This window comes from Oratosquilla oratoria, chromosome 41 (genome assembly GCF_046742065.1).
Source record: "Oratosquilla oratoria isolate Oo_2021 chromosome 41, ASM4674206v1, whole genome shotgun sequence".
Lineage (NCBI taxonomy): Eukaryota > Metazoa > Arthropoda > Malacostraca > Stomatopoda > Squillidae > Oratosquilla > Oratosquilla oratoria.
The window spans coordinates 7,506,088-7,530,392 of NC_134817.1; the positions used below are offsets into that span (position 1 = coordinate 7,506,088).

Below are 24,305 nucleotides of genomic sequence, written 5' to 3' on the forward strand. Positions count from 1 at the left end.
ACTGGGTAATTTTTCCTCCCACATCCTTCCTCCAGCTTCCATTTGAAAAACTAGAATATGACTTCGCTTGCACAAATCTAGACATCTGTAAGAACATTTCAACAGTAAAGATATTTTGATGTTTGATTTGAAAAATAGAATATTGTAACCGAAATTGTTTTTACTCACGCGAACTCGCGACGGTCAGAGCTGGTGAAGCCCATTGTGATAACCCCCGTTACTCAAAGAATAATCCATTGACACGACGGGATAATTACTAACAACAACAACAACAACGCTGTATCAAGCTCACACGAAAGACTAATTGTCCAATGACGAAGCTGGAACCAGATGAATTCAAACCCCGGGCGCACTTCGTTGGTTTGGCATAACAAACATGCTCTACAAGACTCGTCTCGTTGCCTTGTATTCGCTGTACTATTGAGAAATCCAAACCACTTCACGTTCTTTCATATTTCCTTTGCGAACGAAATGGCTACCATGGCCTTCGATACGAAGGATCACCCGAGTTAGGGTGTTACAAACCAGGACGTGTGCAATGATAGCATGAAGCAAGTAACCTGACTTATCACCGAACGTCGGCCATGGCACTGCGGACAAGTCACGTGATTCGCCTCTCGAGTCATGACCGTGTCGACAGGCTCATCTCCGAGAAGGATAATTTAGCATGGACGACGCTGAGAGGGCGAACATGTTTGCGTTGAGACTTGGAGATAGATCAAGAGTCTGCCTGTGAGCTTTCTAAAATAGTAATCGTCAGGGTAAAGGTGTGAGTGTGGTTATGCGATGTTACGGCGTTTGCCCACAATGTGAAGGATGTGGCTACCGACGCGGTTTTCATATTGATACTACCTTGGTCCTTTCCTATTATTCTGGTTGTCGCTAGGTGATTTTATTCAGCCGGGGGATACCCCCCCCCTCCCTTCCCAATGTGCAGCGAAATGGTTAATGAAGGCTGTTTAAGCCGCTTTAGATGGACAGAGTAAGTCGGGCGTCAGGTAGGGAATTCAAATCGTAGCCTCGCAGGTGCGCCGTTGAACGCCCACACCTCCCTCTCTCCCCTCCTCCGATCAGGAGCGATTCCAAGTAATGTCGAGTCGAAATAGTATATTGCATTTTTATTTGTAATTGTTTTTATTCGTTTGACTTGTTCATATTTTTATTAGTTTATTTTGAAGGCTGTCTTTTTGTTGCTCTCTCTCTCTCTCTCTCTCTCTCTCTCTCTCTCTCTCTCTCTCTCTCTCTCTCTCTCTCTCTCTCTCTGTGCTGTTGTTTTTCCATCCCTGTAGTAACGGTTTCCATCGGGAAAATATAACTTTTTTAATGTTATGTGTTTCATAATTGCCAAGTTTCACTGGACACCTGCAGCCATGCAATAGCTGGCAGAGATTCTTGGATCATCCCATAGATCTCTCTGGGAAGACACGTTGGACTGTTGTATGTGGTGGTGTTGTAGTGTGGGAAATAATATGTCATCGGCTGAAATAAGTATAAAATGAACAGCCGCCGGTTGTGAGGTCTTGTGTGGAAAGGTTACAGAAATGCAGTCGACGTTGATAACGAGAGATATTGGGCTCATTCCGGAGATCAAGTACCAGCCCCTCAGGGTTGAACATTTAGATGGAATTAAGGGTGTTGAAGGGTTTCGAAGACTGACAACAGGGAGATGACAATCTCTGACGTCCGTCTTACAAGTACGATTAGTTTGTATATACACTCACGGCAGCATCTGGAAGCGAGAAACCAGTGATAGGTGGTTCGAATCCACTTGTCATCACGGACATGTGGTCTTTCCCCAGAAGCTCCGACAAAGGCTAGCATGCCTAACCACATCGCACTGCGCGTGATTGCTGTTGTTTTATACGTAAATGTATCGAGCAACCGAGATCATATTTGTGTAACGAGAATGCAGTGAACAGAGGCGGGCTTTGTGATGTTTGGGGGAGGCCTGCTCCCCCTCTCACCCTCACCCTTCGCCTCCGTGGGCGGAGGGAACCTAAGTGACGACGACGGACGACTGTCGAAGTGTGAGAATGCAGTTGTCACAACGTGCGAGCATTTACTGTAGAAAGATAACCTTCCTCCTTTTTACACCTCTTGTACCTTTACAGTTTACACCCGTCCCACCTCTTCCATTTCGGAAAATTTCTTGAGAGAATAGAATCACAACGACGCTATTCACAGGGATCGAGAGGAGGGGGAGGGGTAGTGGGTATTTTCCTCCTCTTGAGTCGTTTTCTTTCTGAATGAAGTCGGGTGGTAGTCGGTCAACAAAAGTTAACTTTTTTTTATTATTATATAACAATAATAGGTAATAGAATTTCCCAAAATAGTTGGACGAATATGATGAAGACTGTTTGGCATGTTACCGAGTTGGTATATAATCTGTTATCGAGTTATTAGGGTTAGTTAACACGTAGACAACGAAACTACGCTTTGTCAAGTATACATCAGCCGTTCACGAAATGAGACGTGCTGGCGCGCGTCCTCGATTGATACGTCCACATGAAAGCGTCATCACACCGGGTTATTTTTCCTCCCGACTGTTGGAGCAGATTTGCAGCTCGCAGCTTTCGGGAAGAAAGCTGATAGGCTGGAGGAAATAAAAATCTTCGAAAATATCAAATGACATTCTGTGTAGATTGTCGAGAAAACAGAATAGTTTGCCATTGTGATTTTACGTCCGAAAAAGTTCTGGAGGTCGGCGGTACCGCCGATTAATCGGAGGTTGAAGGAAAATAGCCCAGTGTGATAACTCCTTAATTTGGCGGCTGCGCGATACAAAGGATTACAAAGGAGGAGCATACCGACAGGGGACCTTTTGGTCCATAACTAGGTCGGATGCGAAAAATAAATGATAAATAGATAAATAAGATAAATAAGATAAATAAATCGATAATGATAAACAGATAAATAATAATAATTTATAAAACTTGAATATGTCCTTTTATGGGTTTGTGGACATCACATTTAACCCACAGTGTTCTAGAATTATTTAGATATATTAGTTGAGTGTTTACTTTTATATACTCCTAAATAAACTACGGATTTGTTGAAAACTACAATGCTTGCATCACGGACAGAAACGCTGGTGAACCGTTGGCCGTAACGACGGAGCACCTGGGGATCCGTGCACTGTATCTCGGGAACCACGAGTACAGTTATGATACTAGAACGAGTAAATGTTGATATCCAGATGTAAACAAACTACTATAGACTCTAACGGTGCCACATAGTGCCCGTGGTTTTTGTGACGTCACGAGGGAGTAGGAGGTTCATCACTGGGGAGTAGTGGTTTCCGTGGCTGGAAAGAAGACTGGGGCGGTCACATCTGCGCACAGGGGGTTGTTGGGTTAGGTTACTTCTCTCTACAGGAAGGAAAAGAGGGAAATAACCAGCATAAAACCTTGCGAAGGAAGAAGAATGAAGAGCTACAGAAAGCCTTCGAGAAGGGGAGGTAAGAATGAGAGAAACTTAATCAAATCTCAGGGAGGAGGAGGAGAGGGAGGGGGAAGAGTTGCATAAAACTGCAGGGGAAGAGAATGGAATCGGACGCGAAGGCTTAGGTGAAGGGAGGGAAGAAAAGTTGCACCAAGCCTTCAATGTCACGCTCAAGGGCAACACATCCACTCCTCCGTCAGGTTGTGTCCGAGGAAGGTGTCCCTGTACGTGGGGCCGGGGTGGTGGTGGTGGGGGGGGGGCAGCGTGGTTGGTGGTGGAGGTAGTGACAGCTATAATTAATCAGCTTTGTTCAAGGCCTGTGGTCAGACATGAACAGATGGATGTTCCCGCATGTGTTAATGTGTACTTACCGCCTCGCTCTCTTTACTTCTTCTTCTTCTTTCTTTTTTGCGCCACCATTTCGGTCGTCACTGGGACCCTCGACTTAACGATCTTTTGGGATCTAAAGTTAACGCACGATAGATTGTCCACAAGGACAGAAGCGCTGGAATACGATGGCCCATGACAACAGGTCTTGGGTGAGAATATTCCAGATGCATACGATAGCCTCTAGTGCTTGACTCGACCACAACATATTCGGAATTAGTATGTATCATTCAGCGAAGCTTTCTCTTATGCTGATGAAATTCCTCTTCCCAAAGCTCCCACCCACCAAGTTCCTTAAGGGATTTTCCATGACACCCTGGAGATTCGCCTCGGTTGGTCAGGACCCTCAGTGGTGGTTGCAGACCTGTGGAGCTTGTGTAAATAGTCTGTAGTTTGACGAGACATGCTATATTTCAATTAGGGTCTACAGTATTTGTGTTCAAATAAGTATGGTAATAACGTGGGTATGTTGAGGAAGGTATGGTGGGGTGGAGGAACTGCATAGGCAGACTACATAGTGTGTGGGAATGGCTTATAAGACGCAGGTTCTGACGCGTTGTGGTAGATTTGTATAAAAACAGAATGAAAGAGACTGCAAGAGATCATAAGGCCTACACAAGGCAGCTCCATACCCATCACCACTTGTCATCCCCATCCATAAAGTTGTCTAACCGTTTTTTAAAACAACTGATAGTTACAGTTTAAATCCATTACTGCGAGCCCTGCCCTGTTGTCTTAATATGATGACCTTGTTTGCATAACCCTTGTTAAAACCTTTGATCCACTTGAACACCTCTATTAGACCACCCCGCACACTGCGTCTTTCGAGAGAGTGTAAGTTAAGGTGCCTAAGCCTCTCCTCGTAATGCAAATTTTTGACTCCATGTATCATTTTGATATTGAGTCGTCTTCGCTGTAGTATGCTCTCTCTCTCTCTCTCTCTCTCTCTCTCTCTCTCTCTCTCTCCTTATCTCGTGGTCAGAGACGAGATCTTGGACAAGAGTCTGGGCGTGGCAGAACCAAGCTCCGAAGTGGGCGGGAAGCCTTGGCAGGGGAGTTCCTCCCGAGACGGGCAGGGATGACGTCAGTGTAACGTTAGCCTCCTCTTTTGCGACGTCAGCGGTAGGCTTGTTCCCGTGAAGGGTGCACCTGGCAGAGAGCTCGTTAATGTACCTGATTGTGTAAATGATTCACATTAAGTTTTTAAGACTCGAGTTCAATGCATAAAACACTAAAATGTTTGGCGAGGATCGGAAAGAGAGAATCAGTTATCATACCACTTAGTTACGGGCCAAGCGAGGACTCGTTTTGGCCCGCCATGGCCCGGCACTACCTGAGAGGTAAATAGAATTGTTAGGCGTTAAACAGAACAACATAACAAATGGGTCTCCACAAACTGGCCTAAACAGAGAACAGGTCACTGGTTGTTGGCAGGACTGGCAAGTCGAGGGCAGGGACGAGGCAAGACAGGACAGTTAGACAAGGGTGCACACACACAAGAGTGCCCATAGGGGACCGGTGGAGGGGGAGGAGGAGGAGGAGGAGGTGGTGTGTGCGACAGGACAGCAACTGTAATGTAAATATGATTTTGTTCAACGCTCGCGGAAGAAGCTCGGGATGTTTGGGCGGACCAACCAGGATGTTGGCGGAGGGGCACGCTGTTCCTTCTTTTAGTCCTTTCCTCCTTTGCCTGTTTGCCTTTTTTTTATCCGGATATCTCATATTTTGTTTCCCCTTTTTTATCCTTTGTTTCGGTATATTCAGGACCTGTAAAGGCTGCCTTGCCGTTTTCGCCTCTGGCTTCCTGGCGTTGTATTTCCGACCACTTTTTTTTCCACCCGGGAATCCTCCGTCCGCGCGGAAAACTTTCGTGGGATAACGGGGGTGGGGTGAGGGGGGAGGTGGAGTAAATCTATTTCTTTTTTAGAAACTAGCGCACGATAAGGTCCCGGGATACGAAGGCCTGCACGAGGTCACAGGCCCAGTGCGCAGCTAAGGGTGTGGCTACACCACGTAGGTGGACGCAGAAGTGGAACAATTGTGGAGCTATGGTAGGGAGTCTCAACGTATTAACACCCATTCTTATGTACTACTGTTAGTGATCCTTCTGGAAATCGTTTCAGCATTGAGTTTAATCGTAATTTATCCACTACCACTTGCTTTCGGTTAGTGGCCCACTAAGGATCAATTGTCCACTGAGTGTGGACCAGGGCGTGCAGGCGCGGGTGAGGTAGCGTAGTATGCACCGCGGTAGTCAAAGGCGCAATTGTCCTGTATTTAAATCACAAGAGGCGTGGTGGTCTACACCCATGGGACCAGGGACGGGCGTCTGCACGAGTTGGGGCTTGCTGGCCGGACGTCAGTAAGGCTTATCTCCCCCATGCCGTCCGTTTCCGAAGTTTATGAATATCACCACCTGGAGGTGGGCTCTGGACGTAGTCCAAGATAATGCTTTTCAGCTCTCGTTTTGTTCCACCATTTTCTCATCACAAGGAGACAAGAGCATGTTGACTTCACCTATACAAACACCACATTTATATTTAAAAAAAAAGGAAATTAATTCAGAGACGCATAGTATCTCAAAATCCAAGTGACTGTCAATTGCCATCTTGACATTCCGCACCGGCTCGCTGGTAAGTTACTGCATTGAAATGATTGATACAGATGAGGGTGTCGAGTGCGTTTCTGGCATCTCTATTTGAAATGTATTAAAAGTAATTTCAGCACCCTAGTTATTTGTGGATTAATTTATATACATTTAATTAGAAAATAGTTTTAGGTGCAAAACACCTCAGACCTGGCATGCCATCTTTCAAGATAACTTTCGTTTTATATTCAGATGCAATCATCAAAGTTGTCAAAAAGGTTAGTTTATTGAAATTCCCCATTTTGTTTTACACTGAAACTGAACAAAGAGCTTGGGGCACAGTCGTATCCTGGACTTCCCACAAAACCGTCCTGGACTATGCCTTGGGTGCTTAAATCTTCAGGGTGCTTGAGAAACCTGTTCCCTGTCTTAATGTAGCATCGGTAGTCTCTGTAGCCTTACGTATAGTGGTTGCTACACTATCTAGACCTGACTATACAGGGTGCTGAGGTCAAGAGGTTAAGACATCCTGCCTTTGGTCTTTCAGGCTGGATTCTTGTCCGCATATGAAATTAGTCTTCAAATTTCTGAAATATGTAATTGCAGCTTCTTCTTTTTTTATATAATAACAAAATCGTTGCCCGTCCGTGGTCGTCTGTCGTCAGACGTGGGCGTATGCCTACTCATAGAAGGAAAGTCCAAACCAAAGCAATTCCAAGTAAACTTATGACGAATGAACCCGTCACAGAGCCATGTACAACTGGCTAAAATAGCCTAACGGCAGGCAGAATAAAACTAGGGGGCTGTGGCACATCACAGCGTACTTAAATATAAACATGTACCTTTACATAATGTGTTGTCATAGTAGCTTTGTGTTCATGAGGAGAGACCAGGACTGTGTGTGTGTGTGTGGGAAGCACAGCCGTTGAGTTGACAATCTTATTTATACATTTTTTCTTCAAATGTTCAATTATGCGTAAGGGTGTAACACAGCCCCGCCTTGGCACGTGGGTGTCAGTGTGGCACTGTCTTGTGTCGACTTCGGACACACCCACTAGTGTCAGAGGGTGTTGAATCCTTCGCAAGCTTCGGTGCCCCCGGGTGCGAGTCTGCCAGAAGGGTGTCGAATTCTCTATGCGCCAAGGAAGCCGTACAAAAGGTGTGTTTGTACGGTATGAGTATAGGGTGTTAGGCCCGCCAACAGCGACGAAACCATGACAGAGGGTCGGAGTCCACGTTTAGGAACCACAGGAGGGCGCGACTTCCTCATTGCGAACCGTTACTGTAGGCGGGACGTTGAAGCAATTTTATGTACACACATAAACACACACATACTGTATCTGTGTTTTTATGTATGTATGTATATATATACATATATGTATATATATGTGTATATACATGTATATATATATATATATATATATATACATATACATATATGTATATATATGTGTATATATATATACATATATATCTATATATATATATATATATATATATATATATATATATATATATAACTGTAGTGAGCGCAAACAGTAAGTTTGCACGGGGGCAGAGTAGTCGCGGTCGGCTGCATTCCCGAGATGCATCAGCGGGACTGAGCGAATCGTGTGTGGTACTCGTGTACCATCCTCTATGCTCGGGAGTTGCATTTCCAAAACAGTCTGCACTCAGTGTCGAATTGATATGCACTTTGTTCATTCCTCGGCGATCATTTTCTTTTTTGTTTTTAGTTATGTAGTAAGATGTTTGTTTTACTTTTGACGATCTCAAAAGTGAAGAAGCTGTATTTGCATTCGTACAAAGTAGGTGACTGGTCTGCACGTTGTTCCTGTTCCACTGTCACCTCTCTCTCTCTCTCTTTTCATTTTCGACACATCGTCCACATCAAAAAGGCTGACTCGGTGTTGAGTATCTCATCTCTTTAGACCCTCATCCTCTCTCTCCGCTCCCCGCATCCCCCCCCCTTTCGCCCTCTCTCTGTCACACTCCTTCTTGTTTTTCTGTTGCTTTCAAGTTGCCCTCCCCTTTCCAACAGGATGGAGCAGTACCAGGAAAGGAAACGATAACCCACGTGCATATTTGTATGTGTGTGTCATCGCTGTGTCACTAAATAGACATTATGTGTGACGAAAATAATGAGGATTGGAATTTGGTGAACCTTTCGTTAAAAGGTTTAAGTTCGAAAACCAATGTGTACGTGTTTTTGTGGCTGTTGCCAGACTATTTTATTCAGCCGAGGAAGCCCCTCCTGTAGTTTCATCCACACATGTTGAATGTAATCACAATCACATCTGTTCTGCTGTGGAGCAGTCTTTTCGACCTCGCTCCGCTATGAGTTCCCGGTTGATTCGTCAGCTACCTGGGTCTACTGCATACCTCGGCACTCCTTGCACACAGGGCAAAGGTGACGGAGTTAAGGCACTATTGCACTGGGCTATATTTCCTCTGACTGTTGGAACATGTTTGCCACAGGAGTCTGGTATGTTACAGGAATGTAAATTTCCTCCATCATATCAAATGACATTGTGTGTAAATTGTTGAGTACACAAAATAGTGTACGATAGTTATTAAATAGCTCAGTGTGATAATGTCTTTAAACAGGTGCACTGGAGAGTTGGGCTTTCTTGTTCTTTGTTGTTTTGTTTATTTATTTATCATTTTTATATTACATATCTTTTCTGCGCATATGAAGCCACTTCAAAGATGCCATGCGTCTTAAGACATTCATTTTTAGTCCTGATTTTATTATGACGATTGAATGTTGCTCTCATTACTGATATTGTTACTACTATATCCATTTGGTACCGCGAATACCTCCCTTTTTATTTCATTTATTTACCTGTTTTACGCAAGACAAATAAAAATTATGCCAGTATGGCAGACTTGTATATCGGTATTGCTCTCAAGCGCCACCGCTAGATTGGATTCAAAATTCCCTGAGGAAAATTAAACAAAAAACGAACCTCATCGTTAGCCTTAGTGTTGGAGGCGGTCAACTTTCGCGGCATTTTTTCCCGCTCGGCTCATTCAGTGTTCCAGCATGCTTGGGCATTTTTCTTTTTTAATTACGTTTTGGGCGTGGAGATGGTAACAAAACCCTCGATCTAACAAAGTATTTTTAAAATATTTTCCTCTGCACGGGAGGGTTTTCCCGTGACGAAAAAAGAATGGCGTTAATCAGAAGGTAATGATAAAGTCATCATCATAACATGTCGTGCCCGTGTCCCCAAGTTGAGTAAAATAGTTTGGCTTCAATATTTGTTTTAGTGACATCACTATAGACCAGTCACGGAGCACTCGTTTATTATGCGAAACTAATATCCACGCAAAAAATGAAAGTATATTGATCACTTCTACTGTACCTCTCGTTTGCTACCCTCCATCTTTATTTTACTCTCTGTGACAATCTCTTCTGTGAAATGGCCATCACTATTTGAATAATTATTTTCACAGACTTTCCTCGTCTTGGTTGGGTAAATTAAGAATTGTGATAAGAATGATGGTAGCAATGATAAGAGCGATAAATTTTTTTATGATATAGTGCTGAATGATGTATGCCCAGATTATTCAATGTAATGTGGATATCTCATTTCGTCACCTCCGGCTCTCTACATTTAGAAAGTATATTTTTACCTGATTTTCTCTTTTATCTGGCTTGTGTATAAAATCTCCCCGCAATTGTTAACAAGTAGAGTAAATGAAGATAGTAAAATTCTAATTTCAATTAGTGGAAAGCATTGTTCACGACTGGCGATTTTTTTTATAATATCAATAATTAAGGGTCTTTATAACGGCCGTTATAAAGTGACTAGTGGACATGACGTCACCACACCAACGTTTGCCAGTCAGGCTTACCCCGACAGCATTGGCCTTGGGATGAGGAGGTGCGTGTATCGACCGACAGAGGCGCTGGAGTTTCCCGCCCAGCCTCCCTTCGGAGGGGGCGCGCGCGAGCGCAGCCGGGTCTCCGAAAGTCGATTCATGAAGCTTATGAATGAGGGAGGGAGGACTACTCCCACACGGAGAGGCACTACGTGCATGGCGTTCGTGGCACTATGGCCCTGGAAGCCCCGCCTACTTGGAAAATGAAATGTGTTACATTGGGCGTTTGTTTACGTGGTGCAAGTTTTGAATGCCCCCGGGAATTATGATGACAATGGGGAGCTGCGCGGTTTCTTTTGGATTAAGATTCTACTAATCTGAAGATTATTTCCAGGGCCTGCAATCCCGTAATAAAATCACACGACGCGTGATATTTCGAGCTTGGACCCTTGCAAATGCATGGTCTTACTGAATAAGATATGCATTTATACTGGGTCTGAGAAAAGTTAGATTCGCATTTTGGCAACATCAGCCAGTAAAGATGTGTTGCCATAAAGTGTGCCTTTTCTGACCTGGTGAAACTGTTATTGCTCAGCGTTCACTGCAAAATGCAAGTGCCTGGAAATTAAACTAAAGTTGGAGAAACATAAGACCTCAGGGAGTTGTAAAGGTTGAATTAGATAAATAAATTATATCACGGTGCCGGTCCTTGTTCCCTTTCAGTTGAATGAAATAGTCTGACACTTAAAAAATGTGGGCGCTACCGTTATGGTTGTCCAATACTCAAGACCGTCTTTCTACCCCACGGCTGAATGAAATAATCTGGGAAAAGGGTGAACCAGACCCTCGCACGGGGTCATGGAAATTTCGTAAAAATCAAAGGGCCGCTGCTGCCTTTTGGCTTTTGTGTAATTCTTTGCTGGGGGGAAGAAATGTAAGCGTGTACGAGTGTGCTGCCTCGTATAATTTTTCATCTCTGACTTACGAGCACGCACGCTTATGAAATGTCTTTTATTATTCTTTATATGGGGGAAGGAGGGGAGAGGGTTAGCTATGCCCCACGGGAGGAGATTAACACCATTTTAACATCTTCGTTGCTGTGTCTTACTTCATTGCCTTCAACCCGAGCAATGTAGCAGGGGAACTGGGATGACCTTTCATCTAAGAGGTGATAGGAATGGGCGAGACAGTGAATGGGTTGGGTGGGTGTATGCATTGACACGGCCACTCTACCCCTTACGGGGAAAGACGTGATGATGACTACTGATAGGTACTATAGAGATGAATGAAATAACCTTACAGCAAACTGAACAGTGCCAACCGGTGTGGGGGTGTTCGGTGTCGGAGGGGTAAATGAAAGCAGCCAGAATGAGAGGAAAAGTGCCACTCGGAACGGGAGGGATTAGGCATCGATTTCTGTGCGCGGCCTGTGCTTCCGTTTGTGCCTACTTGCAGTTGCCTGGCTGGTGCAACGGTAGGGGAGGTAATCTCTGTGTGTACACGTGTGTCGGTTTAATACCATAGTTTTGAATGTCTGGCACTGAAATTTCATTAATCAATTTAGTGTGTGTGTATATATATATATATATATATATATATATATATATATATATGTATTCGGGTGGTATTTAGTTTATGACCATAAACTGCAGGGGTTCTCTGAATAGAATAGTTTGGCGAAGCCACGATAATACAGGTTAATATTTGTCACATTGTTGAAAAGATATCCGCTGTAAAACGGTGGTAACCTGTAATAATATAATTGCTATTAGTGACAATGTAATTATTGCTAGTATGGGTATATTTTTTCTTGCTAATTACATTGCCTTTTTATGCAGATCTAACGCAAAAATTTGTACTTGCCCGGTTGCGGTCGTTAATGCAATCCAGGATCTTCTTTCCAAGATGGCGTCACATACTTCCGGGTTGGTCTTGGTTCGGGCTGGTTGTGACAGTGAAAAATTACTCGAGAGTTCGGTTGCTGTCTTCGGCGGCAAGAAACCTTAAGCGTCATCTCCAGCTTCACCCGAGGTGGACCGGAGTCTCTCATTTCCTGGTCTTTCTCAGAATTTTCGAAGTTGTTACGTCGACGTCGGAAGACAAAAGAGTAATCAAGATGGGATTCAACCGCGGAAAACGGGAATGTTTTTTGTTAATATATGAATGAAATCGCCTGAAGCCAGCCAGAATGAATGCATGAGTTAAATATCCCAAAGGGATAATACATAAAATCTGGATGGAGGCTTCGTTCAGTTGAATAAAATTACCCACAGAAAATCGGGTTAAATATAGCAAATGTCATATTACAAAGGAGGCCTCGCCTCGGCAGATTTGGGTCACGATTTGACAAGGTGGAAGGAAAATCGGGGTCGCTCGATGAAAACAAATCAGGATCGGGGTCCTTAACATTTGGGATGGTCCAGAACTCCCTTCCTCCCCAGGGGGGAACTCTATTAAGGGGATCACAAATCGAAAACTAAAAGTTAGTGGATGTCAGGCGATTTTATTCAGTATTGGCGTGATTTCAAGGAGTCTTAAGAAACAGCGCTGCATAAACTACAGATCCATGACCAGATTAAGATTTCATTGAATCTAGATCTTTCTACGCGGAAAGAATACAATTGATCTTCTACAGTGTTCAAGCCCCCAATTGAGTAAGATTGGTTGGAACCAGAAAAGAAATAATGGATTCTACTGCAGCGAAAGTTCGAGATGAATTTAATCGTTTGGCGTTTGGTCGAAAATAATGTCGGTGCTCATCGTAGTAGCATGTGCGTTTCTCGTGCGATAAGATTTTAGGGAAATTTTCCTCTACTCATTTCACACACAACCCTCCTCCTCCACCCCCCCCCTACACCTTACATCCCTTCTATCTCACCATCCACTTCATCTCGGTAGCCCTTCCACCTCCTCCCCCTCCCCCCCACAATTCACTTCACCCCTTCCACTCCGATGGTGCGACTTCATACTTTCTCTGCACGCACGCCGACGGTTATTAATCGTTGCCACGACTTTCTCTGGGCGAAAACCCGGGGCCCTACGGAAGCTGGCAACGGTCCTCGAACATTCTCATAAACTTCGTGGCAGTGTGGGAAAATGATGGAAACTAATTAGAATGTTGGATTTGGTCTGTAGATCAATGCCAGCCCCTCGAAGCCGCATCTGGTAATTGGGAGGACGTTGATGGCCTGCTGGTAGATAAGGGCAGAGGTATATTTCCATTTGACGTCCATCTCAGTGGAGGACTTTGTAATGGCGTCCTGCCTCTCCCCGATGGTACATATATATATATATACTGATATAAACATATATATATATACATATATATATATATATATATATATATATATATATATATATGGGTGTGTGTGTGTGTGTGTGTGTGTGTGTGTAATAACACTATGTGTAAAATAAAATGAAAGGGGAGCGACCGTTTTCGTCCATAAGACATTTTCAAAGGAGTTGTGAATCACGGGTTTTTGTGATTTATTCGCATATATATATATATATATATATATATATATATATATATATATATATATATATATATATATAATTCCATTTGTTATTTTTAAGTTAAAATTGTTTTTACCCATGTGGCGCTAGTCAGAACGAAATCAATGATGTGAAAATTGGATTTTATTTAGCTTTATAGCTAGTCAAAGCGTCAGCGTACGTATTGCGCGGTAGTGTTTGAATAATTCAAATGTGTATATTGTTTACCATAGAAAAATGTTTACTCGTGAATGTGGCCGGATGCGAGTACGGACAAAATGTCCACTGCAGTGTCGGTCTTTCCTGTAATCACCGGGTATACGTGAGTTTAAGACCTAATGTGTGTGGTATACCTGTTCGAGCATTACATTTCTACCCATTTTTATAAATTTCTTGTTTATCACCAAGAATTCTTATCTTCGTGCCCCCTCCATTACACCACTTTTTTCTGTGTGTGTGACTTTATCTGTACATCATTTGGCGGTGAGCGTGTCCACCTGCCCGCGATGGGGGGAGAATTGATGTGTAGTCGACAGCGACGGTTTGAAGTTCAGGTCTGCCAACCAACCGTAGCGTCACCTTATGTTCAAACGTCATCAGTCATGTTCCAACAAATTTGGAGAAATTGGTTTATTTATCAGTTACAAATATTTTACACACTTTTCCTTATTGTTGATATATTTCTGTCATGACACATTTTTCTGTTATTGTATTTTGTATATCTAGCTATTTTTCACTTTCGGACAGATTTTGTGGAACAGATGGACGCTACTCGTAAGACCATAGGGAAGATTGTACCCAGTATTGAATGTGTAAAAAGATTAAAACACCATGTCTATTTTCATCTCGTATTCACACTGGGACATATTTTTTCCCATGAGGTCATTTAATATTTAGAGTATAGGGCAGGTGTCCTTTATTCCCCATTATATATGTTGTTTGTCGTGCTAGTGTATCCACTCCCTGGGGTAAGGTGCATAGGGGCCCTTCACGCTCCAAATACCTCGTGAACGTCCGGCTTTTCAGCCTGGCTGACCACTCAGGATGCGAGTTCTCCCTTCCTCTGCTCTTTCCGTGCGCGGGGAAAGACTCCGGCCATCCTATAAGCAAACTAGGCAAATGCTTGCGGGCTGGAGCTGCAGGGCCCCAAAGGCATAAGATAAATTTATTTATTGGTTGGTTGGTCACGCGTGGAGAACATTTCACCCTCTCAATTGGGCTCGGACATTTCCATTTCATTAACGCCATCACCCTGTTCTATGATGCCGTTGTTCATTTCCACATTTGTTATTAACTGAAATTGTTTAGCCCCAGAAATACAAGGGGGCGGTATTTGGATTTGAACTTTCACTGCTTAAGTTTGGTCGCATAGTATGAATTTTGTTTAATTTTACATTGTATATTTTTTCCTTGTGGCGAGCATAGAAAATCGATACAGACCGTTATCAGCCTGTGATATTTATGGCGGTGTTGCTTGTATTCGAGTATTGATGGTATTTGAATTCCCACAAACTCAACTGGTTTGGATAATTTTCAGCCTTTTTCATGAGAACGTTGCATGACGTCATAGGCAGATGATGATATATGATTTTTTTTATTGGTTTGAGTCGTGGAAGACAACAGCAGTACGAATGAGAATTTTTTAAATCTTTAATTCAAATTGTAAACTAAGTATTTTGTAGAAGTTCGAAATAATTTTTGTGCATATCAGAGTAGTGTTGCATTGCCTTTCAACAGCGTTGTATTTCATTATCACAAAGAATTTCACGTTTTCGTTCATTCGGCCGTCGACGTTAACGAGCAATAGAAATTGTAATGAGGCGTAATGGATAGTGACACCATTAAAATTTTGTTGGTTATATCAAATTAACCCCCTCGATTGAATAATGCAATATGTTTGAGCAAGTAATTTCATAGCAGAAGACAGTGTTGAAAACGGTGTATATTCCCAGTTGTATTGAACGTCAACGTAGGTTACGCCTGTAGTGTATTTCATGGGAGAAAAGAAAATGGTCTTTGACAACCCGCCTCACTTGCATTTGAGTTTGTGTGTGTGTGTTTATATTACGTTCAATCAGGTTGAAAATATGTATAATACTGTATATATAACAAAACACTAAATGCTACTGCCATACCTGTCAGGCATGTAGTTGTAATATTTGTCAATATGTTTTCACAATTATTTCCCCACTGGGTGACCAGGAAGCGACCAAAGTATGACATTTCGGGCACCAGTCAATCCATTAAACCGACCTTGACTTTAGTTAGTTTGATAAGAGTCTAGAATTTTCAGGCCAGATATTAATTAACTCAAAAGGTGACGAAAATATACCCACATGTATTGGACCGTGAGAGGTAAAGTTTATTAAATGGCTCACTTGTGTTAAAACGATAAATGGCTAAGACCGCAGTAACATTCACCTGGTCAGAAAGATCAGGCGTATCAAGATGGGGGTGGGTCTGGGAACAGCGTATTTTCAAACTATTCCAAATCCAAAACTGCCCGAGGTGTTTTAATTAAAATTATTCTATAATGAAATATGTTAGCATATATGGGAAAGGCACAGTGTTTGCATACGGAAATTTAATAAGAGGTGTCGCTTGTGGTGGCGGTTAGCCCGACGGTTCAAAAATCGAGGGAGGGGGAGTAGAAAGCAACGACGGTAAGCGCGTTTCGGTTAGGCAACCCTTTCCTCATGACATTCGCCACCGCGACATTTGCGTTGACATTCTTCGCCGTGCCTCCCTTGCTCCTCCTCTCTTCAGTGTTCCTGACCCCTCTTCTTCCGTTTCTCTTCTCCCCCCCCCCTTTTTTTAAGACCTCAAAGTCTTTCCTTCTCTTCCCCTTCGTCCTCTTTATTTACCCTTCTGTTCTTCCTCGTTCCCTCAGTCGACCCATCCTCTTCGTTTCCACTCTTATCTTCAGCCGCTTTCTCTTGCTGCTCAGTTCTCCACTCTTTCCTCTCTCTCTCTCTCTCTCTCTCTCTCTCTCTCTCTCTCTCTCTCTCTCTCTCTCCATTACATTTCCTCTCCTCTTCCTCCGTACTCACCTCTTTCCACCTCTTCACTCTTCTATTCCTTTTCGTTTCTTGCCCCTCCCTCCCTCCCTCCCTCCACCCCTCCACCTCTCGATTATTTCCAAACAATTTCCCATCCTCATTGTTACCGTTTCTTATCCCTCCTCCTCTCCTCTTCCACATTATTCTATTCAGGCCTTTTCCCTTCTTTATTCCTCTCATTTCACCCTCCCCTCTGCCTGTTCCACTTCATTCTTCTATCTATCCCTCTTATCTTCTTTATTCCTCCCACTCCTCTTCTTCGAAAATAGCAAGGTAACAGAAACTCTGGCAAGCGGGAAAAATCGTTGACACTATCCGACCGTCCATTGCATCGCCCCGCTCCATTATGCCCAGCATTATCTAGCCGTTATTTCCTCCCCATGGCCCGTGCCGCGTGGTAAACTTGCGGACATACGAACCTGCCACAGGAGTGCGCAGTTTCACATCGGGGCATGCGGCAGATCTTTAAACGTCCAGACTTCTCTTTGTGAAGTTATTACGGCATAGTCTTTTGAGAATGCGTCCCGATTCTCTCTCTCTCTGTTTCTCTCTTTATCTGAAACTGAGGACCTTGCCGCTTTCGCACTGTCATCACCTCAGCTGATTTGCAGACCTTGTTTTACAGCGTAACTACTTTTTTTTAATGAATGAAAGCGGTTGCCGGGTTTGATTTGTTCTGTCATCCACCGAAGAACGACCATGAGGTCGAAACGTCAGGTTCTGAATAAAATTCCATACTGTAGCTGTCTCATTGCTACTTCGCGTCCATATTCTGTTATTCTACACACACACACACACACAATTATATATGTATATATATATATATATATGTATATATATAATGTGTATGTGTGTGTGTGTACTCTGCGTTTTAAACCAAACTTCCTCATTAAAAGGCCAACATAGAAGGTCCCGCGCTTTGTGTCTGCCTCATAATGGCGGAAGTAGAAGAGAACAGGTCTTTTTTTCTCTCCACAATAAGGGTGGTGGACAAGAAGGGGACGTGCCGGTGGTGGAACAGGAGGAGCTGTACACAAAGGACTGAAGTGGTGAGTCTACAAGAAAACGTCGTCCCTTGGTCGAAAGACGGGGGCTACTTGTGGGTTGGAACCCCACGGGGGGGGGGGGGGGCTCCATCAGGGATGGACCCCTGAGGGAGTGGGGGTCATTACTGATCTAGACCCCGTTTTTCTTTACCCCCCCCCATTTTATTCCCCATTCCTTCTCCCCTGCTAAATTAAACAGTCTGGCTGCTGCCTCAGCAACAGCAATTCATAAAAGGTCACCATGCGGAGGAGGTCATTGTGGTGTTATATTGGCGAGTCTGAACCACACGTTAAGGGGTGAAGGTGGAGAGAGGGTGGGTGCAGAAGTCAAGGGCAGTGAACTTTATCCCACAGGATACAGCCATGCAACACACTTAAGCCCATATTGCAAGCTACTCACGCCCACCCATTATAGCAGTAGTCCCCAGCGTTCATTTATTCATTTAATTTCTGTATTTTTTTCTGGTGATCCACCTGTGGCCCCGCCCACCTAGTCCTTATTATTAGGAATATATACTACACCACAGGGCTAAAAGGATCAAAGATGCAATTAGGATGTTATTTTCAAAATGTATAAGGCAGTTACATTAGTATGACCCGTTAGAACACTTCTGTGGATTCCCAGTATTTCTCTCTTCGTGTGTTCCTCTAACAAGACATCCACAGCCGACAGCCATCGAACGAGAAGATTCTAGAAAAACTAAAAAAAGAACATAGATTTTGTTCAGTAGTGTTGGTGCCTTCGATTTTTCAATTTGTGATATTTCTAAACATATATATTGCATCAATAATGTTTTATTTGCAAAAATACCCATGTATGGCAAATCGTATGTTGGAAAATGCAACATGTATTCAACAGCCAAAGTTAGAATAATTTCATCGTTAACGTAGCAAATGGCCGAAAACTTTTGACTATCTGTATAGATTTTGCCACAAAGTCCTTAGACGTACACCGGTTCGTTTGTTGCCTACTCTAAGGTGTCAATTGCCTTCAGGGCACTGAAGTCCTTCAGTATACAACTGAAACGAACTAAACTCTGAACTGATCTGCTTTAGTTTTTAACATTGGAAAGAAACTTGATCCCATGAACACATCCTTGTGCGTGCTGACAGTACCTCGAGGCTGTGGGGCAATGCGATGTTTGCAATAGTAACAGGTAAGCCAAGCCTTGGGGGGTGACGAACCCGAGTATTATTGATGACAGGTGCATCAGTCGCTGCGATGGTTGAAATACAAACCCCGCATTATGAACGTATTTGGAAATGTACACATGCGTACATACGATAGTACACGCGCACACACACACACACACACACACGGAATTCGTAATTAATTCCCTGTTCTCTTTCTTACTCTTATTCATTCTTCGTACTTCTCATTCTCTCTCTTTCTCTCTCTCTCCCTCCCTCCACCCTCCCCAACTTTCTCTCGGTGAAGTGCACTTCAATCAACAGAACGAAGTGTATGATTAAGCAGATTCGAAGAAGCACTTGACATTTCGCGATAGCCAGAAGTGACATATAGTATACACTGCGCTTGACCTATCACTGTCTCCCTCCCTCCCTCTCTCTCGCACACACGCACACACACACACACACACACACACACACACACACACACACACACACAGCGAGTATTAGTTCCATAAGTTTTATGCCTTCAGAATTAGGACTTCATGGCACCCCTATGGACCATAGGTACATATAATTGTTTTATGATAGAAGACTACTTCCCACTCAATAAAAAAAAAACCTGATCTGGTTTAATTGTTATTATCCCTCCTTAAATCTCCTTGACGAGCCTCGATGGTTCCAGCTCTTGTGCGCCATATTGCCGCAGAGGAGAGAAGCGTTGACTACCGCGTTCGACTGGGCCGCTATTTCAGTCTCGGGACAAACCTTACCTTACGCTCATGAATGAAATCGTCTGTTTATCCAAATCAGATTGACAATTTTTTTTCTCCAAAGTACAGCAAGGCTGTGAACCAAACTGGTCGTTCTTTTATCTATTTTCTGTTGTTTATACTTTGAACGGAGACCATATCACTGCTGCATACACCAATCAAGGACGGATCATTCTATGATTTTTCTTCACTATCATCTCGTTCAAATACTACGAACTTTAGGAATGGGGACGATAGGTGGTAATGGACATGGAATTGCCTAGTGTAGGCCTTATGTTCTCTTGCATTCTCTTTCGTTCTTATGTTCTTAAGTAAACTTTCTTTAAGTTCGTCAATAGTCTAATATTTCACCCACAGTTTTGCTTATATACAATATTTGTCGAATGTCGAGATCTTGCTTGTAAATTGTCCAGATCTTGAAACATTTTGTAGTCTCCTCCATCTATTATTCTCTTGTTCTGCTTTATATGTGAACATGATGGTATAGCATTTAAATTCCTGCCTTGTAGCCCACAAGCCTCCACGGTTGGACTACAATGGAAAGCAAACCGGGATGCGACCTTTTGGCCTGTGGCGAGGCTCAGTGAGCATCGGATTCTTTGTGGACATTTCTACGTACCCAAAGCCTCTTATTCATACACCCGTAGGGAAATGGCGTGGCGTAAGTGGTTGACTGCTTTTGGCTGATGTCCTCTTCTTTCATATTTCGAATCCAGTCCCTTATATGGTCACTTCTAATGACAGATGACGGTTCTTCGGTCGCGCACGCGCACACACACACATACACACACACGCGCGCGCGCGCGCACACGTAGCCTACCCACAAAATTATATGGTGACGGATGGAGTGGTGAGGGTGTGTGTGTGATTCACCATGGTCTTGGATCACGTGTTGGACTCGTGATCGACAGCTATTTCCCTCCCAGATGAGAGCTCAGATCTCGTATGACCGATCTATGGGTAATACTGTGACCTTACACACACACACACACACACAACTCCCCGCCCACGAGAGTTGGAGTAACAACCCGCAGCGCAGCGATACTGAAATTATTTCAGCCCTGGGCGGGATTCGAACCCGGACCGCCGTAGTGGCGGCCGCGTATGCTACCACTGCGCCATGTGAGTCGTGTGGTGTATGTGTGTGTGTTAGAACTTGACCCATGTGTCTCATCTTTCCCTATGAAGTCGTGGAGATTTGAAGTGTTTCATGTGAGTAACGAACCGGATATCTTAATCAGAGCCTTGATGTCAGCAGATCGACGCGTCACGGATCTCCCGGGAGCTGACGTGGAGCCTCCTGACGAATGTCGTCGACTCTGGGGCATTAATCAGACCCTTCAACAGTGTCGCATACTTCGGGGTGTTGTGCCCAGACGATTCCATTCAGATCGAGGTGACCCGAGAGAGGACAACGTATTGGTTGATTGGGGGAACCCTTGCATTTATTTATTTATTTATGTTATTATTCTGGAATCTGTCGCCGTGTTGATTATGTCACTTCCATGAACCGTTGACAGCGTGGGAATGCTCGCGTCATCCCCTCTCTGCCGCCCGAGTTGCACTGTAGAAATTTTATTATAACCGACGCCGGGTGTTTCGATACAGCCCGCGCTCCAACGGTCATGGCAGGTGGCATTTATCGGTAGCCTTTCGATTCGGAGAATGAAGAGTCCGTTTAATGGTTAGCAAGGTCGAATCCACCAAACCATTGAACAAGAATAACTCTAATATGTACATAATTTATCTCCTTGTTTGTTTTATTCTATTTCTTTATTTTGCCGCGTCATCCATTTGGGTTTCGATCGTAGGTCGTCGACTCGCACATTCCGTAGTGTGTCGTGCGTCTCTCCTCCGTTCCGTCTACTTGCATGGACTTATGGATTACTATTGATGCAGCTCGGACCGAGGAATGCTGCGTGCTGCATTGTTCGTAGAAGTTCATATGAACTGCTACTGTGGGCCGGATTCTGGTCCTTTATTGAAGATGAAGCATCGCCCCAGGGCTCTCTCTCTCTCTCTCTCTCTCTCTCTCTCTCTCTCTCTCTCTCTCTCTCTCTCTCTCTCTCTCTAACTATACTGTATCTGTTTCTCTCCCACTTCCCCATTTTTTCCCCATTTGTCACTTTCCCTCTCTATACCTGTTTTCATACCCCCCCTCTATCTCTCTTTATATATTTATTTGTATCTTTCTCTCAAAGAGGCGCCGGGAGGTATTCCGTAGTGCTACTGTAGTTGGAGTTCTGTTTACATTTGATGCATTGCTTCCGGGAGTAAAGCTGAGAGTCTGGAGAGTGTCTTGGCGTTGAAACACCGTCTCAGGGGATCCTTGTAGCTGATAACAGGGCCACGTCTTTTCTCTGTCCTGCACCATAGCCCTTGGGCAGGGCTACAGATGTTGTGCACCTGTACATGTGTGTGTGTGTTTTGGACCCCGACGTTGTAGCTACTTCCATCAAAGATGCATCTTACATGCTTCATCATGTGTTATTAGATATTTGCCCACGCTAAGCTTCTTAGATCCTGATGCATGAAGGTAATCATAGGCTATGATACTAACGGATATGTAAGGGCGAATCATTTCCTGCCAGGAAAGTAAACATCGTTTGAAAGGAATTCAGTCTGAAGTCTGTTTTGGGCACCGGGTAAATATTTTAATCAACAGACCACCTTGTTTTCCCCCCGTGAAACTCCTGTGTGTGTGTGCATGTGTGTGTGACTGAATGCATGCGACTTGTGTTCGTATATGTACGCGCGCGCTTGTGTGTGTGTGTGTATGGACAGGTGGAGAACTGATTTGCGGTGGGAACGGTGACGACAGCAGGATTTAGAGGAACCGCCACACCTCTTCCGTGATTCGTTGACCCCAAAGTGTCCTTGATGCCTGCAGGAATCGGGGGAATCTTTCGTCATGAGATGAGGTCCCTTGGGGGATATATTTGATAACAAGACTGGGTGGGACCTTACCGTCCACTGGCTGTGTGCGTGTGAGTGTGTGTGAAGGAGGAAGAGAGGGAGTTACCGTTTTTTATGGATGCCTTACTGGTTGGCTGCCTGGCTTGCGTGACAATGCACGCTTCAGTTATTTTGCGAGTGGCAGATGGCTGCTGGCTTTGTGTACTGTGTGTGTGCACGCAGGCGTGGTTTTTGTGTGTGTGATTCATCATGGTCTTGGATTATGTTCTGGACTCGTGATCGACAACGGTTACCCACCCGAATTAGAACTCATTTCATATATGACACGATCAAAGGTTAATGCTGTTTTATCTCTCTCTCTCTCTCTTTCTCTCTCGCACACATACCACACACACACACAAACAAACAAACAAACAAACACACACACACAACCCCTTGCCCAAGAGAACGGGTTGCTGACTTTCAGTTTTGTGCTTCACAGCCTTGGGTGGGGAACGTACTCAGAACCATTTATTTAGCAGCTCGAATCGGCACCGCTAAATCATGAAGCCTATGTGTGTGCGTGTGCGCGCGCGCACACACAGAAAAAGAGCGAAGAACCTAAAGACGATCTCGTAATGTTTTGTTCAGGAAAATTTTCATTTGTACAAAGTTACTTGCTTACTTCAAGAGCGACCAGCTAGCCTTAGGACTTTAACGAATGTGATATCTTTGTTCAGGAAAGAAAAAAAACGTAACATTTACATTGTTCAGCCTGCTTCCGGGTTATAGACCTTGGAGCCCCAGTAGCCGCTCCATAGCACACGAGTGGACAGTCCTAACCTGGAAAAGAAACTTTCATTTTCCTTTTTTGTAATGAGCATGTGGCCACATCTGCTAATTAGCCTCCCCTTCTTCCTCTTCCTCCTCCTCCTCCTTCCCGATTTTGCCTTTCTCATTTTCTAACATGTATCGAAAATGTTAACAAAAATGTTGGGGGATTTGTAGGTTTAGTTGCACCTAGGAATACCGTCTTTAGTTCACCTAGACCCGAGGTTGTGGTGGCCCAGTGGTTAGCACGATCGCCCGCGTCGTTCCGCGCCTCTGGACTTTCACTTTCAGAACGAGTTGTCGCCGGTTCACGCTTTTACATTTCTCTTAAAAAAACTTTCCTCGTGGTCGCCCTGGCTAGGAAATGAAATGAGGAAATTTTGAAAAAATAATCACCTATAATATACGATGGCCGCTCTGAGTGTGCTACACCCGTCACGAGAACGGCTGTGTCTCACCCCAGGAGGCACTACCACTGCGACCGAATCGGGTTCCTATAAAGACGAATTAAATCTGAAAGGACAAATGCCACATGGTATTTGGGAGGTGAAGTGTCCATTTCTTGTAGGAAGTCTTAAGGCGATATCACAGTGGGCTGTTTTTCATTCAACAATCAGTTAATTAGCGGCACCCCCCCTCCCCTGCCTTCAGAAATTTCTTCCACCGTATTTTTCTTTTCCGACAATTTACGTAAAGTATATTTTGATATGCTGGAGATAAATAAGTTTTCCTCCAGCATATCAACTTCTTTCTCCATAGTCGGAGGAAAGAATTACCAGTGTGGGAACGCCCTTATGAATACAAACTGTACCAAGTCATTAGCCAGAATGAA

General features: G+C 43.9%; 2 protein-coding genes across 4 annotated transcripts in view; both read left to right on the forward strand.

The window, feature by feature from the left end:
- The window catches only part of LOC143020936 (flavin reductase (NADPH)-like), a 58,947-nt gene that overhangs the window by 3,364 nt on the left and 31,278 nt on the right, over window positions 1–24,305 (forward strand). The window contains exon 1 of one of the 2 annotated variants that reach the window (XM_076177922.1): window positions 7,446–7,574. The exons of the other annotated variant lie outside the window; for it this stretch is intronic. Within the exon in view, the coding sequence (XP_076034037.1) occupies window positions 7,550–7,574 (25 nt within the window). The 5' untranslated portion in view covers window positions 7,446–7,549. Of the gene's footprint in view, window positions 1–7,445; window positions 7,575–24,305 lie in introns of those variants that run through there. 2 annotated transcript variants of the gene reach the window in all.
- The window catches only part of LOC143020935 (methylglutaconyl-CoA hydratase, mitochondrial), a 45,152-nt gene that overhangs the window by 3,138 nt on the left and 17,709 nt on the right, over window positions 1–24,305 (forward strand). The gene's annotated exons all lie outside the window — the stretch shown is intronic.